This window comes from Antechinus flavipes, chromosome 3, assembly GCF_016432865.1.
Source record: "Antechinus flavipes isolate AdamAnt ecotype Samford, QLD, Australia chromosome 3, AdamAnt_v2, whole genome shotgun sequence".
NCBI classification, from domain to species: domain Eukaryota; kingdom Metazoa; phylum Chordata; class Mammalia; order Dasyuromorphia; family Dasyuridae; genus Antechinus; species Antechinus flavipes.
The window spans coordinates 576,227,366-576,247,025 of NC_067400.1; the positions used below are offsets into that span (position 1 = coordinate 576,227,366).

Genomic DNA, 19,660 nt, shown 5'->3' on the forward strand with positions numbered 1-19,660 from the left:
GTTGTTTTCATTGTGCTCCCAAAGGCATGAAGAAATAGCATTTCATGGGTCATTTGCTCATCACAAGAAGTACCCAAGATGAAAGAGAAAAACTAAGGAAAGTTTGACAAGATTCTCTCAACTAAATGAACATATAACTTGGTAAATTCAATTGCAGAGGAAAAGTAATGGAAAATATTGCTCACAATTAAGAAATGAAAGTTTTAGTATCTGATAATGCTACATGAATGCAAATAGGAACAGAACAAATGCTTGCCAAAGATTCTATATATAAAACTCTTCTCTTCCTCAACCAGTGAACCATCCCTTGAAATAAATATTTAAAGAGAAAGAAAAAAATCTAGTTTAGCAAAACTAGCTAATTTCAATCATACCTTCCAGTAGATGCAAGATACAAATTATACTCATAGTCTCATGGGGTCAAATTTTTGTTTATTATCTTAATTTCATTTATCTCTTTTTGTTCAGCTATATTGTTATAGTAATCATGTGTACTGTTTTCTTGGTTCTATTTGTTTCTTTCAAAATAAATCACATAAGTCTTCAGTAGCTTCTCTGAATTCTTCATTTTTATTATTTGGAGCAATTCTTCAGATTCTTTTAGGTTGCAATTCTTTTGAAAGTAGTTCATATAGGGGCAGCTAGGTGGTGCAGTGGATAGGGCACCAGTCCTGAATTCAGGAGGACCTGAGTTCAAATGTGGTCACAGACACAACACTTCCTAGCTGTATGACCCAGGACAAATCACTTAACCCCAATTGCTTCAGGGGAAAAAAAAAAAAAAAGTTGTTCATATCCCTTCACTACTAATACATTAAGAAATGGATAAAAGAATGTATAGAGATGAGACAAAGTAGGCATACAATTTAATAGTTGCTAATCAACTTTTTAAGAATATCATCCATGATCACCAATAATATCTCCAAAGACCTATTTTGGGAGGAAGCTTCCCTTTGTGATATATTAAAAATTAGTATCTTTCACATATGAACAAATGTGATATAATGAAATGTTATTGTCATAAGAAACGAAGATGAAAGAGATCAGAAGATCTGTATAAATTGTTGAACAGTGAAAAGAACAAAGACAACAATGTGCACAATAACTACAATAAAGTAAATGAGATGAACACTAAGAAAAAATTGAACACTATGTAATTGTATTAACTAATATCAGTCCCATGGAATGGATGAGGAAAAGCACCTCCTTTTCTTTCCCTTCTAAGCATGGCTTTAGGCAGCTGGTGACTCAGTGACCTGGAGTGCGGAAGACCTGAATTCAAATGTGACTTCAGATACTTATTACTGTGTAATTCTGGGAAAGGCACTTCATCTCTACCAGTTTCAGTTTCCTCAACTATAAAGGGGGAATAATAAGTACCTTTCAGGCTTGTGGAGGATCAAATGAGATATTTGTAAAGTACTAGGCACAGTGCCTAATGCAGAGTAGGGGGCTAAATAAATGAGTGTTTCCTTCCCTTCACTGGAGAAAGATTAAGGGTTTGGTCATTGCTATTAGTTTGGCTTATCTATTTTTCTTTGCTACAAGGGCAAGCTTCTACTTGGGGGAAGGGGTACAGAAAGGAAGGAGTACACTTGGAAATGAATATGGGGGGGGGGGGAATCAAACCCCCAAACCTTTTTTTAAAAGAGAAATAACTGACAGATAATACTTGGCCAAAAAAAATCCCAAATTATGAGGTCTATTCAGTATAAGCATATCCTTGATAAAATATTAAGGTAAAACCATTTTTAGAAGAGAACACACCTTCACAATCTCAGACTTGATTAAGAGATATAGAGAACGTGGATCTCGTGTTTTTATTATTTGCTGGTTATGAAAATGCAATGGAAAAAATCAAACAAAAAGAAGTCTTTGAGACTTCCTATGAGTATCTTCTGTGCATATGTTAAGCCCATACATTGACTTTGATAAGTACAACCAGGGAGATATACTGAGGTGCTATCAAAAAAGTAACCCCTAAGCAAGGCAAAAAATAGGACATATAGGTCCATCAAATCTGTTTCCTAGCATAATGGAGAATATTCTGATCAAGGTTCAAATAGAAGAGCCAGTTTCTATAGGTGGAGAGATTTTCCTAATGCTCTAGTTTGGAGAACAACATAGTGCTGATTGAAGGAAGCACTTTTCCATATTACCGGTCTTCTTTATAGAGGTCTACCCACACTTTAAAGAGATCAGCCTTTACATAGGAATTAAACAACTGAATGATGAATGTAAATTGCCCAGATTGATTAGGATAGGCCCAATGGGAAGATAATTATCAATCCCATTGTTGGTGGAATTGTGAACACATCCAGCCATTCTGAAGAGCAATTTGGAACTATGCTCAAAAAGTTATCAAACTGTGCATACATACCCTTTGATCCAGCAGTGTCTCTACTGAGCTTGTACCCCAAAGAGATACTAAAGAAGGGAAAGGGACCTGTATGTGCCAAAATGTTTGTGGCAGCCCTGTTTGTAGTGGCTAGAAGCTAGAAAATGAATGGATGCCCATCAATTGGAGAATGGTTGAGTAAATTGTGGTATATGAACGTTATGGAATATTATTGTTCTGTAAGAAATGACTAGCAGGATGAATACAGAGAGGACTGGCGAGACTTACATGAACTGATGCTAAGTGAAATGAGCAGAACCAGGAGAAATGATACCGTATGAGGATGTGTTCTGTTGGAAATGAATTTCTTTGACAAAGAGATCTAACTCAGTTTCAATTGATCAAGGATGGACAGAAGCAGCTATACCCAAAGAAAGAACACTGGGAAATGAATATAAACTGCTTGCATTTTTGTTTTTCTTCCCGGGTTATCTATACCTTCTGAATCCAATTCTCCCCATGCAACAAGAGAAATGTTTGGTTCTGCACACATATATTGTATCTAGGATATACTGTGACTTATTTAACATGTATAGGACTGCTTGCCATCTGGGGGAGGGGAAAAGTCCGAACAGAAGTGAATGCAAGGGATAATGTTGTAAAAAATTACCTGGCATGGGTTCTGTCAATAAAAAGTTATTTAAAAAAAAAAAAAAAAGATAATTATCAATCCCAGATTTGAATAGGAAAAACAGAATCAGCTGGATCCCATATGTGAAACTGTATAGTGCTTCAATGGAAATGTTATATGGCTACAAACCACTGAACACAACATGATTTTAGAAGAATCAAAATTAAAAGTGACATAAAATGGTAATAGAAAGATTCATGGTAGGTGTACTTTCAGCATGACACATGCTAGACATGACAAAGTATATCAAGAACATTTTGTTTTGTTGTTTGTTATTTTCAGCCACAACCAACTTTTTGTGACTTCATTTGGGGTACTAGCAAAGATATTGCAGTGATTTGTCATGTCTTTCTCTAGCTCATTTTACAGATGAGGAAACTGAGGCAAAAATCTTTAAGTGACCTGCCTAGGGTCATACAGCTGTATATCCCAGGCAAATCTGAATTCGGATCTTCCAAACTCCAGACTCGATGCACTATCCACTGTGCCACCTTGCTGGCCACACCAAGAACATGTATAATTCCAAAAAGGGAGATGTGTGCTCAATATAGCAAGGAATTCTAGACAGACAGCTTGAGTGCTACTCTGATATCTGTAAAGTATTAAAAGAAACAACAGTAGGTTTCCAAAACACAGAACAAGAAAATCTATAGAGAATTGATGGAAAGTAACAATCCTGTTACTGAATATGGAAAAGTGAAGGAGGATTGCAACCCACAAAGGGAAAGGGAAAGAAAGTACTCCAGCAAACAGTGGCTGACCTTTGTATTTAAATCTTTAGATTTACAAAGTGATTTCCTTTCAATTCCCTTCTAAGGTGTGTGAGGTTGTCCCCATTTTGTAGATGAGGAGATTGCAAGACAGTGGACAGAAGTCGGAATTTGGCATTAGTAAGACTGGGTTCAAATGCCCTGCTTCTACCACACTCAATTTCTCTGAACCACACCTTCCTGATCAATAATGAGTGGGAGCTACACTGGTTAAAACTTCAGCACAAAGTCCATGAAATGACTTCATACGGCTAAATTTTCTTATTAAGAAAGCAGGCTACTCTTCAACAATGAGATAAATCAAATTAGTTCCAATAGAGCAGTAATGAATTGAACCAGCTACACCCAGCGAAAGAACTCTGGGAAATGAGCATGAACCACTACATAGAATTCCCAATCCCTCTATTTTTGTCCACCCGCATTTTTGATTTCCTTCATAGGTTAATTGTACACTATTTCAAAGTCCAACTCTTTTTGTACAGCAAAATAACTGTATGGACATATATACATATATTGTATTTAACATATACTTTAACATATTTAACATGTATTGGTTAACCTGCCATGTTAATTGGCAGGGGGGAAGGAAAGGAAAAATTGGAAAAGGTTTTGCAATTGTCAATGTTGAAAAATTACCCATGCATATATCTTGTAAATAAAAAGCTATAATAATAAAAAAGAAAAAAGAAAGGAAGCAGGCTAGAGACAGCTAGGTGGCACAGATGATAGAGCACTGGCCCTGGAATTAAAAGGACCTTTATTTAAATGTGGCCTCAGATACTTCGGAGCTGGATGAAACTGGGCAAGTTGCTTACCCCACTGCCTCCCAAAAAAGGAAAAAAATAAAAAAGTAGGATTTCTTCAGAGGTCAAAGAAGACATGTGAATAGCTCACTTAATATGTATTAAACATCCTGAGATTCAGAGAACAGAGAGAAGATAAAATCAATATTTAGCAACTCTGCACGTTCTCAGTGAGAACATATAGCTATAGAGTTCTGTTTCATCTTGTGATCTTCTGGAATATTTTCTTGAAATTATGGTAGATTTGGGTGGTTTTGTTGTTCAATTCAATATTTTTAAGTGCCTGGTGTGCAAAGGAATGTGCTAGGTACCTTATATAGAAAAGAACTAAGGTGAAAGAATTCTTTCTCCTTTGACACATATCATTCATTCACTCAATAAACATTTATTAAGTGCCTCTGATATGCAAGAAGACTACTGAAAAGGAATGAGGGAGCTAGATCTGGAAGAGCTTAAATGCCAAAGAGAACATTTTGTACTTAGCTCCTGGAGACAACAGGGAGCTCCTGGAGTTTACTGTATAAGGGGGTTAACTTTCCTGACTCCTGAGAAATAGCTACAGCAAACACTCACCAATATTAAATAGCAAGAATAGACACCTTGATCAAAACCCAACTATTTCGAACCCTCATTTGACTTGGCCCTGATCTTTTCAGTCTTCACCCATCTTTGGTCCACACACAGAGCCCCATCTATCTTCTGCTATTCCCAATGCCAGAAATGCTTCTTGCCTCTTAAAATCCCTCTTCTGCAAAAGGCCTTTCCCAAGTCCCCAGCAGCTAGTGACCTTCCAATTTGTATATGTTTTGTATACACCTATGTATATGTATTGCTTTGCACATTAGAATGCAAGCTTTTTTAGGGAGAGGCCTGTTTGTGCTATTTTCTAAAAATCCCCACCACTTAGTACAGAGCTTAGCATATAGTAAGCCCTAATAAATGCTTGTTGATAAATTGATTTGCAATGCATCAGAAAATTTACAAAATTGCACCTACTCTCTACTCAATTGAAAGCATTCTGCAAGATATATTTTACTCTGGATTTACTTATTACATGCTAATGGTCAGGACTTCCTGTTTAAAAAACAGGAAAAAAATAACTTGTGATAATCAGAAATTAGATAATCTACAACAATATTATGACAGGATTTCCTATTTTTAAAAAACCCTAATAATCAGAAACTAGATGACCCAAACCAATACACATGCCTTGTATGTGTATTCAGTTGTGTTGCATACCTTTTAAAATCATATACAAGTATATTTTAAAGACGAGGACAACTTAAATTTCTCTATCACCAACATCTCATTCAAAGCAAGGACTGGCTAAAAATTTTTGAAAGACTAGGAATAAAATCGGACAGTCTAACAATAGCTGATATCAGTTTCATTATCTGTAAAATGATATTAGATGATCTCTAAGAAATTTTCAGTTCTAACATCCTATGATTTAAATGAGGATCTGTTCTAAAATGAATATACTTCCTATCATTCACCATTAGGGATTCAGAAAATAAGTCTCTAAATGAACTCTGGTCCATCCAAAACATAACATCCATTGATATGAAAGACACTGACATCAAGAGGAAAAGCAGCTCTCCAGCATCTGCCCACCAGATGACTCAGTATCTTAAGAAAAAATTGAAGTCCATTAGTCAGATTATGGAGACAAGAACATATGAGGTAATTGTGACCCTGCAATTTCCCAAATATGCCAACATGGAAATTAAAACTGCATTTTCAGTTTTAAAAAACTGCAATTAATTTGGGAACTATCCCCAAATGGCTATGAAACTGTGTATATCCTTTGATCCAACAATGCCTTTACTGGGTCTGTGTCCCAAAGAAATCATAAAAGAGGGAAAAGAAATCCCATATGCAAAAATGTTTATAGTAGCTCTTTTTGTGGTGGCAAAGAATTGGAAAATGAGATGCCCAATAAATGAAGAGTGGCTGAATAAATAATACTATATGAAAGCAATGGAATATTATTGTTCTATAAAAAAATGATGAACAGGCTGATATTAGAAAGGCCTGCAAAGATTTACATGAACTGATAGTGAGTGAAACAAGCAGAACCAGGAAAATATTGTACACAGCAACAGCAAGATTGTGCTATTATCAAACTGTGCATACCCTTTGATCCAGCAGTGTTACTACTGGGCTTATATCCCAAAGAGATCTTAAAGAAGGGAAAGGGACTTGTATGTGCAAGAATGTTTGTGGCAGCTCTCTTTATAGTGGCCAGAAACTGGAAACTGAGTAGATGCCCATCAATTGGGGAATGGCTGAATAAATTGTAGTATATGAATATTATGGAATATTATTGTTCAGTAAGAAATGACCAACAGGATGATTTCAGAAAGGCCTGGAGAGACTTACATGAACTGATGCTGAGTGAAATGAGCAGGATTAGGTGATCATTATATACTTCAACAACAATACTATATGATGATCAATTCTGATGGACCTGGCCATCTTCAGCAATGAGATGAACCAAATCAGTTCCAATGGAGCAGTAATGAACTGAACCAGCTACACCCAGCGAAAGAACTCTGGGAGATGACTAAGAACCATTACATTGGATTCCCAATCCCTATATTTTTGCCCGCCTGTATTTTTTATTTCCTTCACAGGCTAATTGTACAATATTTCAGAGTCTGATTCTTTTTGTACAGCAAAATAACGGTTTGGACATGTATAATTATTTTATATTTAATTTATACTTTAACATATTTAACATGTATTAATCATCCTGCCATCTAGGGGAGGGGTGGGGGGAAGGAGGGGAAAAAATTGGAACAAAAGGTTTGGCAATTGTCAATGCTGTAAAATTACCCATGCATATAACTTGTAAATAAAAAGCTATTAACAATTAAAAAAAAAAAAAAAAAGATTGTGCTATGATCGGCTATGACAGACTTGTTTCTTCTCAGCTGTTCAGTGATCCAAAGCAATCCCAATAAACTTTGGATGGAAAACGCCATCTGCATCCAGGGAGAAAACTATGAAGATTGAATATAACTCAACCCATTCTATGTTCACTTTTTTTTTTCTTTTCTCATAGATCTCCCCTTTTGTTGTGATTTTTTTCTCCCAACATGATTCATTAGGAAATGTTTAAAAAAAGAATGTACATGCATAAGAAAAATGTTTTTACATGTTACTAGGGAAAATAGAAATGAAAACAAATTTTTAATTTAAATTACCAGAAAAAAAGATTCAACAATGTTACTACAATTACATCTTAAATGTAGGTGTTGTTTGTTTCTAACAAAAACTAGAAATGGGCACTGAAGGTAACAAAGTGTTTTTGTTTATCCTATTACCAAATTTAAAGGACAAGAAATGAATTTTTGAGCATCATAGTTTCAGCTCACATAAGTATGATACAGTGAATGTAATGGAACAGAAAAACTTGGGAGAGGTTTGGGCTATGTGAACAGTCACACTAACAATTAAAGAATTCTTCCTATTTTATTTCCAAATGGCATCTTAGATTCTCCACAAAGAGGAGGGACAGACTCTTTAGCCAGGACTCCCAAAGGTTAACAGTCATAAAATTAAAAATATCCTAGGATGGTAGTTGGCAAGAAGAGCTGGGTGGGAGAAGGAAAGCTTCCAATTCTGAAATTTGTCTTAAGAGGGAAAAAAATAAACTCAACTCTACTCCTTCACCTGAAGTAGTTAATATTTATGGATCACTAATATTATTAAGCAATGATAACAATTTTACTACTTGCTTGCCAATCTTCCCTAGTGAAAATTAACTCTGGGTAATGTTTAAAATGGAGTATTCTAATAAGTATATCTGCACAACTTTGTTTTACTACTATGCCCTTAACCAAATCCTGCCACTTTCCTCAAGAAATAAAATATGACTTCACAATCACAGAACCAGGAAAATATTGTACACAGCAACAGCAAGATTGTGCTATTATCAAACTGTGCATACCCTTTGATCCAGCAGTGTTACTACTGGGCTTATATCCCAAAGAGATCTTAAAGAAGGGAAAGGGACTTGTATGTGCAAGAATGTTTGTGGCAGCTCTCTTTACAGTGGCCAGAAACTGGAAACTGAGTAGATGCCCATCAATTGGGGAATGGCTGAATAAATTGTAGTATATGAATATTATGGAATATTATTGTTCAGTAAGAAATGACCAACAGGATGATTTCAGAAAGGCCTGGAGAGACTTACATGAACTGATGCTGAGTGAAATGAGCAGGATTAGGTGATCATTATATACTTCAACAACAATACAATATGATGATCAATTCTGATGGACCTGGCCATCTTCAGCAATGAGATGAACCAAATCAGTTCCAATGGAGCAGTAATGAACTGAACCAGCTACACCCAGCGAAAGAACTCTGGGAGATGACTAAGAACCATTACATTGGATTCCCAATCCCTATATTTTTGCCCGCCTGTATTTTTTATTTCCTTCACAGGCTAATTGTACAATATTTCAGAGTCTGATTCTTTTTGTACAGCAAATAACGGTTTGGACATGTATAATTATTTTATATTTAATTTATACTTTAACATATTTAACATGTATTAATCATCCTGCCATCTAGGGGAGGGGTGGGGGGAAGGAGGGGAAAAAATTGGAACAAAAGGTTTGGCAATTGTCAATGCTGTAAAATTACCCATGCATATAACTTGTAAATAAAAAGCTATTAACAATTAAAAAAAAAAAAAGATTGTGCTATGATCGGCTATGACAGACTTGTTTCTTCTCAGCTGTTCAGTGATCCAAAGCAATCCCAATAAACTTTGGATGGAAAACGCCATCTGCATCCAGGGAGAAAACTATGAAGATTGAATATAACTCAACCCATTCTATGTTCACTTTTTTTTTTCTTTTCTCATAGATCTCCCCTTTTGTTGTGATTTTTTTCTCCCAACATGATTCATTAGGAAATGTTTAAAAAAAGAATGTACATGCATAAGAAAAATGTTTTTACATGTTACTAGGGAAAATAGAAATGAAAACAAATTTTTAATTTAAATTACCAGAAAAAAAGATTCAACAATGTTACTACAATTACATCTTAAATGTAGGTGTTGTTTGTTTCTAACAAAAACTAGAAATGGGCACTGAAGGTAACAAAGTGTTTTTGTTTATCCTATTACCAAATTTAAAGGACAAGAAATGAATTTTTGAGCATCATAGTTTCAGCTCACATAAGTATGATACAGTGAATGTAATGGAACAGAAAAACTTGGGAGAGGTTTGGGCTATGTGAACAGTCACACTAACAATTAAAGAATTCTTCCTATTTTATTTCCAAATGGCATCTTAGATTCTCCACAAAGAGGAGGGACAGACTCTTTAGCCAGGACTCCCAAAGGTTAACAGTCATAAAATTAAAAATATCCTAGGATGGTAGTTGGCAAGAAGAGCTGGGTGGGAGAAGGAAAGCTTCCAATTCTGAAATTTGTCTTAAGAGGGAAAAAAATAAACTCTACTCCTTCACCTGAAGTAGTTAATATTTATGGATCACTAATATTATTAAGCAATGATAACAATTTTACTACTTGCTTGCCAATCTTCCCTAGTGAAAATTAACTCTGGGTAATGTTTAAAATGGAGTATTCTAATAAGTATATCTGCACAACTTTGTTTTACTACTATGCCCTTAACCAAATCCTGCCACTTTCCTCAAGAAATAAAATATGACTTCACAATCACAGAACAAAGAATCAAATATATATTATCAAAATGAGCAAGAGATTTAAAATCAAAAGACCTAAGTTTGAGCCCCAGTTTTTCCACTTACTAGCTTTGTGATGTTAGCCAATTCCTTAACCTACTTGGGACTCAATTCAACATCTGTAAAGACAGGATAATATTTGTACTGTACATCTCACAAGATTATTTTGAAATGTAAAAAGCACCATATAAATGAGTTTTATTAGTAGATTTTCACAGCATCATGTCACTGAAGTCATCTTCCAGTGCGTCCTCGTGACATGGAGGTAACCCCGAGTTTTCAAAGGCTAGGCTATAATAGAATGCAATCTCAAAGAGGTCTCTCAAAAAAGTTCCAAGTACAAACCCAAGGATCATAGGTTTATTGTTCAAGGATCATGTCAGATAAGAGGTTTATTGCCCACAAATATGAATATTTCTGCTACAGTAACTCCTGAGGACTACCTACAAATTTGTAAGAGAGCTATACTTCCCACAGGTATTGAAATATACCAATCCTATAAAAGGACTGTTGAGATTAACTTGTATTCCAGTCATCTCTAAATACAACTGGGAAAATCAATGAGTTTAGCTGCTTTAACCTTATTTGATTCACAGAATTCTATCTACCACATACTGTTTCTTGTTTTCTAAATAACTAAATGCAAAACAAAGTATGACACAGTTCTTTAAACTTCAGTAGGGGGTATTAAAAACAGCACTATCTCAGGATCAGAAAACAGGTTTGAGACCAGGTTGCAGCATAATAGAGAGGAGATAATGCTGTTTCCTCAGAAGATTGTTGTGATGAAAGTATTTTGCAAATCTTAAAGCATTTTAAATATGCTTTTATCACTAATTGATGAATATAATCACTCAAGTCAATAACTAGTCTAGGAATATAGCTCCAATCACTAAAACTCAAAAAAGGTAATATATCAACCTTTATGCACAAAGATGATGCTACCTGACTGGTATTGATGAGGTATATACTTTTAAGTTTACACACACATTACATAATGAGGAAGACAACCCATAAACACAACAACTCTAATTGGGGCATATACTGCTAAGTGATGTGGAGTCACTTAACTTCTCTGTATATGAAATTCACTTCAGGAAATAGCTAATAAAACTGATCAAAACCAAACACTAGCTGCTGCTATCTAAAAGCTAGATTGATAACGAAGAAATCTCTGAATCTTAGACAGCCAAGGTAGATTAATAAAACAAGCTTTACTTTAATCTTAGGTTGCCAAGGGAAATTAAAAAGAAATGTTCGGCACCCTTCAGAAACCAACATAAAATAGACTCATAGCCTCTGTGCCCCTTCACACACTCCCAATTCTAGGACCACGAAATTCTCGGAATGGTTTAAGTGGTACAACTCACTTCACCTTAATTGCCATTTAAATTGAATTCCACCTGGTTCAGTACCATAGAGAATACAGAATGGGAAGCTAAACTATTCCACAAAAGCTGAACGAACAGATTGCGAAGGAGGAAGAGGAGGAGGCAGGGAAGAAAAATTAGATGTCTCAAACTGGGCTGCCCCCAGACCTAGGATAAAAGCTATGGCATCTCTGGGCCTTTCCCTTCTCTCCACTTCAGTTTCCCCACCTGTAAAATGAAGAGACTGACCAGCCCATCAATGAGATGAGCTCAGCTCTAAGGCCGAAATACGGCCCAGAGAGAAGGGCCTCCTCAGGGGGTACCTGGAAAGGGGGGGACAGGGCGAAGGGGAAGTAGGAAGGCGCCTCCCCAGTGGACAGTCCGGGCCTGGGGCAGAGCCGGGGTCCGGGTTGACCCTCAGCGCTTCCAAACCCACATCCACGGGGAAAGGGGTACTGGCAGGGGCCCAGAACCATCCCCCCCGGCCGCCCTCGGGCCTCGGCTCCCACTCACTGGCGTAGCTGATCTTCTGGATGTGGCCGCAGCAAATGTTGAAGATGCTGTCAAAGTCCCGGGGCTGGGGGCCCTGTGAGCCCGAGGGCCCCGCCGCCCGGTACATGTCTAGGGGCCCGTAGGACATCGCGAGGGCTGCCTGGCTGGGCCGGGGCCGATTTGCACCGAGGTCCGGCCGGAAGGAGACCCGCCGAACAGTGACAGGGAGGAGGAAGAGAACAGAGATACCGGGGAGGAGAGCGAGGGGGAGGAGGAAAAATAGAAGACTGCTGCGTGCGCACCACGACCTGGCGCGGCGCGCATGCGCCTAACACGCTCCGCCCTCCCCGGAGGTTCACGTGACGTGACGTAAAACGGCGCCTTGAAGACGGATGCCGGGAGAGGTTTAGTTTCTTGGTCTTTGAGGTTGTTGTGGACCCGAATTTTATTTTGCATTAGACAGATTTGGGGGCCCCTAAAGGAAAGATCCACTGCGCTCATCCGATTCGAAACCCCTCTTCTGAGAGTCGTGTGGGCAGCTCCCGCCTTCACCCCTCCCTGATGTAAACATCTGTAGACTCATTTCCGCCCCAGAAGCGATGACCTCATTGTTCTCGGGGAGGGGCCCGGCATTCCTGGGGTGCCGGGCGGGGAGGAAGTTCGGAGCCAAAGGGGCTGTAGTTCTGTGTGTGTAGGAGCCGAGTAACTGAGGTCCGGCACCTAGTCTGCAGGCAGGCAGGCGGGCGGGTGCTTGCCATGTGGGTGACCCGGGGCAGGGCACTCCCACGCCCCAGCCTTTCGTTGTTCAGTCGTGCCCGACTCTCAGCCTTTTCTTGGTAACGATACTGGAGAGGTTTGCCTTTTCCTTCTCCGGCTCGTTTTACAGATGAGGAAACGGAGGCACACAGGGTGAAGTGACCTACCCACGGGTCACCCAGCTAGTAGAGTCTGAGGGTGAAGTTGATCTTAGGAAGAGGAGTCTTCCTGAATCCAGGCACGGGACTGTGCTCTGCGCCACCTCGCTACCCCCATAACATCCCCACTGGATGAAAAAGCAACGCACTTCGGTAGTTAGAAAGTAGCCAAGGACAGGAATTCTATGTGGTTTAGGGATCGAATTGTTCTTTGGTGCTGCATCGTGGGAAATGGACGGGAAGGGGGGAACGGCGTCAGTTCCTACTGTTTTAGCAAACAACTGAAGTTAGCATGGTGGAAAGTGCTAGATTTGGAATCACAAATCTCTAACCCTTTGAGGTGAGCCTCAGTTTCCTCATTTGTAAAATGAAGAGGTAGGATTAGATGACTTTTAAGATTCCTTCGGTTCCAAATCTGTATTCGATGCTAGCAGCGGAAACTTTTGCCCTGTTCTAGATGCCTCAGATACACTGGATTTCAAAACTAAAAAAAAAAAAAAAAAAAAAATCACCTAAAAGCCTCAATTTTATTAAAATTTTTAGAATTTATTTTCTATCTTTAAGGAGTATATTTTGCTTATAAACGTAGAAATGTCTTGCCGACGACCATAAAGTAAACTGTCCGAAGTTAGCACTAAAAGCTCAATCACCTAATTCACTTAGTCTTCTACCATGTTAATAGAAACAAGTCTCCACTTCAAAAGCCCTGATTTTAGAATAGGTTAAATGTGTATATTGCAAGCCTCCCTGCATTAAAATAGATTCCCATCTATGCAAATGAACTTACATAGGGTGGTTTGGGAACATTAAGTTCACATTAAACTAGAAGATCAAAGTCACAGTGCCTATTATACTCCGATAAAATAACAGTCAGCATTTTTTATACTTCACTTGAACATTGATTTAAAAAAAAAAAAATTGAGTTCCAAATTCTCTCATTCCAGATCTCCCCCACCCACTGAGAGGGCAAGTAATATGACATCAATAATACATATGAAATCTTGCAAAACATAATTCCATATTGCCATGTTGCAAAAAAAAAAGGTTAAGTGAAAAAATATGCATAAATCTACACTGAGTTCATCTGTCCATCTTTTATCCTGAATTTTCCTGGATAATTATGTAGAGTAGTTGATCAGTTGTTACAGTATTGCTATTTTGGTATACAATGTTTTTCTATTTTTACCTGGTTTACTTTAGTAGCTGGCATTTATATAGCACTTTAGCAAAACGTTTTATAGGTTTGCAAAACACTTTATAAGTATTTCATTTTATCCTTACCAACCCCGTGATGTAGGTGTTATCTATTATCTTCTTTTCACAATTGAGGAGGATGGATTTGATTTCAAGACTTCCTGACTCCAGCAATCTAATTGTTGCTGCCAATTAGATATAGGGAATAAAGGGCGGGGCAGCTCAGTGGCCCAGTGGGGGGGGGGGGGGGGGGGAGAGAGAGAAAAAAAGGGGCGAGGGGGAGAGAAAAGAAGAGGGAGAGGGAGAGAAATTAAGTACTTTTTAAGATGATGATGGTTTTGAATTCTCTTATATGAGGATATCTACTTGTACAGCAGTTCTCTAGGGAAATTTAAATTCAGAGTTTATTATTATTGACTCCTATTCTTTTGTTTGTGTGCTAGATTTCTGGGTTTACGGTGTAAGCCTGGACTCCCCCAAACAATGGGAGAAAGGGGGGGGCTTCTGTTCTATTTAATCTGGCATTTTTCAGTTTATGCTTTGCACTCCTTTTTACTGACAAACACCTTGTCCGATGGGAGACGCCCTTTCTCTGAAATCGTAATAAAGCCCTTTTGCTTTTTCTTACTCTGAGAGTCTCTGATTGTTTTTGTGGTCCCACACAGAGGTATGTATTAAGTCGGCCCCAGGCAAGGCCTAAGAATCCTTGCAGAGCAGAAGTAGAGATCCCAGTTTGCTGAGTACTCATCTTCCATCCAAGCAAACTTTTTCAACATCTACTAAGCTACTGTGGTTCTATGAACAGTGCACCATGCAGAGCTAAAAAAAAATCTAAAATCATTCTGGATTACATTGTACATTCTGGACTACATTAAGAATAGAAGCTATTTAAAGGTAAAGAAGACTTTCTTAATAGCCAGATGAAAGAGCATATTAAGGAAGATTTTTACAATCTCACCAATGTATGATCTTTTTACTCATCTCTAATTATTTCTTAAACAGGGCTTTTCCAAACCTCTCTCTTCCAACACCCAATTCTCCCCTTTTAATCAAATAGCATGGCCTCCTACTTTATTAAATGGATTGAGACCATCCGTCCTAAGGTTCCACATTTTTCCTTCTTCCATATTTCTAAATATGGAGGAAAAATTCTTTTCTTCAATTCTATTCCATTGTTAAATAATTAAACAGTCCTTTTTACCATGGCTAACTAATATGATCATAGATTCAGAGCAGAAAGAAACCTTAGAAGATGATCAAGGCTAGCTCTCTCATAATATAGAGAAGTAAATTGAGGCTGAGGTTAAATAACTAATTCAAGATCATGGAGTCTGAGGTAGAATTAACACTCAGATCTTCCTGATTCAAGCCTATCACTGTGCCACATAGCTACCTTGAGTCACTTTTTTTTTTTAATATCTTAGAGGTAATAAGTTTATCTTCTAAAAAATAGCTTTTGATTTTTCAAAATATATGTAAAGTTTTCAATATTCACTCCTGCAAAACTGTGTGTTCCAAAATTTTCTCCCTCCCTTCCTACTTCCTCCCTCCCCTAGAGAGCAGGTAACCCAGTATAGGTTAAATGTGCAACTCTTCTAAACACATCCACATTTATCATGCTGCACAAGAAAAATCATATCAATAACCTTAACTCACTCTTAATAATATCTTTCATCTCTCAGAGCCTGTCCTATTGTTCTTTTCTCCACTCATCTTTATTTTCCTGTCTATTGGCAACCTCCTTAGATCTCTCTAACCTTAAAAAAACAAAACAACTTCTCTAGACCTGCCGTCCCATTAGTGGGGTCCAGGTAGCAATGCCTAGTTCAAAATAGAGGTATGACAAATTTACAATGGCCATTCTCTTTGGGAAAAGGTAGATTTATTTAGGGAAAGAGGTTATAGACAAATGAAGTGATACAACAGACACTAGGAATGGTTAAGTATGAAATAGATTTGGAAGAGCATATACTTAGACTAATCACAAGTTAGCCAGAGTAAGGAGAAAGATGCCATTAGAGGAAAGGTACTATGAAGAGGAGAGAGAGTACCTCATAGTGGGTTTAGTCCTGAATAGAACTTAGAAAAGATCATCATAAGCAGATATTTTGTAGGGGATCACTACTGCTCTGCAAGGATTCTTAGGCCTTGCCTGGGGCCGACTTAATACACACCTCTGTTTGGTTCACTATGGACCACAAAAACAATCAGAGACTCTCAGAGTAAGAAAAAGCAAAAGGGCTTTATTACGATTTCAGAGAAAGGGCGTCTCCCATCGGACAAGGTGTTTGTCAGTAAAAAGGAGTGCAAAGCATAAACTGAAAAATGCCAGATTAAATAGAACAGAAGCCCCCCCTTTCTCCCATTGTTGGGGGAGTCCAGGCTTACACCGTAAACCCAAAAATCTAGCATACAAACAAAAGAATAGGAGTCAATAATAGTCTTGGGGTTTTTGTCTTTTTTTTTCCTCAGGGAGACTAGAGAAATAAAGTCAGGAACTTAAAGGAAGGGGTCTAGGAACCAGGTGGCAGACCAAATCACAGACCTTTCTAAAGATATGCTAATAAATATCTCAAAAAGTTGTTTAAAGAGGTTGGGCAATGAACAATGGACGTTGATAAAGAGTTCCTTCCTAGAAAGTCTGGGAATTATCTGATAATGACATCTTCCTGACACGAGAAAAGAGTAAGTCACATCAAAGCTATCATGGTGTCTCTTCCCTTTTGTGATAAATGCCTAGAAAGTAAATTGTACAATATTTCTTAATCCCTTACCATCTGGTTTATAACCCACTTGTCTAATGGAATTACTTTTTCAAAGATCAAAAATTACCTTTTAATTTACAGACATTTCAAATTGGAAGTCCAGTAAACATGGACTCATGCATGTCCAACACTAAACTCAATATCTTTTCTCCTTCCTAATTTCCCTATTACTAGAGAGGGCAATGCCATCCTCCTAGTCTCACAGGCTCACAATTTAGGAGTCATTCTCTTCACTCTCTCTCACTATGTCCTATATCCTAGCTTTCACCAAAGCCTGTAGATTTCATTTTTGCAATGGCTCTTCAATAAACCCTTTCTTTCCCTAGCACTGCCCCAACTCCTTGTAGACTCTCATCCCCTCACCTTTGGATTATTGCAAAAACCTGCTGGTATGTCTATCTCTCACAAGTTTCCTCTCCACTCCAAACCACCCTCCATTCAGCTCCCAAAGTGATTTTTAGAAAGCCCAGATCTGATCACTTCCCTACTTAATGAACTCTAAAGATTTCCTCTTGCCTCCAGGATCAAATAGAAAATTCTGTTTGAGTATTTAAAGCCTGTCATAGCTTAGTCTCCTACTACCTTTCTAGTCTTTTCACACTTTAGCAGAGCAGCATCACACCACTCCATCCCTCCCACCATATACCAACCTCCTGACTATTCCACAAAGTTTTTTAACTTTTTTTTGCACCCTTTTCTCATTTCATTATCCCATCTTCTCTTTTTGTTTAGACAAGACCCACATTTTCAGATTCATGATCCCTAAAACTGAGCTCTCTTTTCTCTGTAGTCTACATACAATCAAAGCTTTCAGGTACCTATTCTAGCCTCTGCACTCTAGATACTTTCTGCCTCTGCTTTGTAGGGCTTACCCCATGGATTCTCCTTTCCCATGTACCATAATCTCAGAACGACAATTATTGTGATTGTCAGAGAGACACTGCCCCATGGCGATGCTCCCCCCATTCCCAACTGATCTATACCCATCTCTTGTTGACCTTCCTTCCCCTCCATTTGGAAATCTCTCTATGTCCATGCTCTTCCATCTTTCTAAATGCTCCCAGAAGTTCCATCCCAGAACAAGTAGACTTTTCAGGTACCAAATCCCCAAGCCTTATCAAATGTAAGAATTTCATTTTCCTTTATCCTTAGAAGCATCAGGGAACTCCTCACACTTCCAAAGTAAGCCCTCTTTTCTTTCCCCCCTTTTCATTCTTTTCCTCCTCCTGTTTACTCACTGTCCTGTAGGATCTTTTCTTCCTGAGACTACAGAGGTCACATTCCCCTCATTATAGCCCTTGATTTGACCCTGGCAACACTCCTCTTTATCTTGCTTCTCCTGGCTTCTTTTCATGTAACCTCCTATAATGTAATGTAGTCCTGCAAAAGAAGCGTTCTCCTGTTGACTGGTTCTGTCCATAATGTCTGCCTTCTCACTGTTACTCATACCAGATTTCTACCTTAAGAAGTTGCTTACTAATTTTTCTGTGTTCACTCTATTGCTTTTGCTATCTGAATTTATTGTAGTTGGGCTGTGAAAGAAGCAAATAATCTCTTCAGTTCTGATTTTCCTTCTAAAAAATGTTTCCAATTCCTTATTAGTGAATGCCCATATTTTGTCCTGTATGGTTAAGCTCAGATATTCAGAATAGGCCATCCTGAGCTCTTCAGAACACATTATTCCATTCCCTTCTCACTTTTCTACTAGATGAAGAATAATCTTGCATTTTTTAAATATCCTTTCCATTGCATTTGAAGATCTGTCTCCCCATGGCTTTCAGAACTTGTTTTTAAACTGAAATGTTAAATCTAAACATTATGTATCTTGGTATTTGCAACTTTGGGGTTGTTTTTGTTTGTTTGTTTGTTTGTTTGTGTTTTTTGCAAATAGTACTTTGTTGTTTCTAATGACATGAAAAAATAGTTATCAATATTCATTTTTTATAAAAAAAATTTTCTTTCCTTATGACAGTGAGCATGCAATCATGTTAAACACATTTCCACATTAGTCATGTTGTGAAAGAAGAATCAGAACAAAGGGGAAAAAAAAACCACAAGAAAAAACAAAGTGAAAATAGAATGTTTTAATCTCTGCATGTGAATGGCCTTTTCCATCATGAATCTTTTGGATTGTCTTGAAAAAGAGCTAAATCTATCATAGTTGACTATTACACAAAATTTATATATATTATTCTATTGATTGTGCTTCCTTCATTTAGCATCATGTTCATGTAAGTCTTTCCAGGTTTTTCTGAAATCTGCCTGCTAATTAATCATCTCCAATAAAATAATAATATTCCATTACATTTATATATTACAGGGCAGCTAGATGGTGCAGTGAATAGAGCACCAAGCCTGAAATCAGGAGGATCTGAGTTCAAATTTGACCTCAGATACTTAACATTTCCTAGCTGTGTGACCCTGGGCAAGTCACTTAACCCCAATTGCCTCGGCAAAAACATCAAACAAATAAACAAAACCAAAAAGAGATGAGAAGATACATTTATATATCACAATTTGTTCAGCCTTTCCCCAGTTGATGGGCATTCTCATCTAATTCTTTGCTATCACAAAAAGAGCTGCTATAAACATTTTTGTA

General features: G+C 37.7%; 1 protein-coding gene across 1 annotated transcript in view; it reads right to left on the reverse strand.

Moving 5' to 3' along the window:
• STX12 (syntaxin 12) overlaps positions 1–12,511 on the reverse strand; it is a 36,982-nt gene extending 24,471 nt beyond the window's left edge. Inside the window, 1 exon segment of the mRNA XM_051988062.1 lies at positions 12,210–12,511. Within this exon segment, the coding sequence (XP_051844022.1) occupies positions 12,210–12,336 (127 nt within the window). The 5' untranslated portion in view covers positions 12,337–12,511.
• Between the last annotated feature and the right edge of the window lie 7,149 nt (positions 12,512–19,660).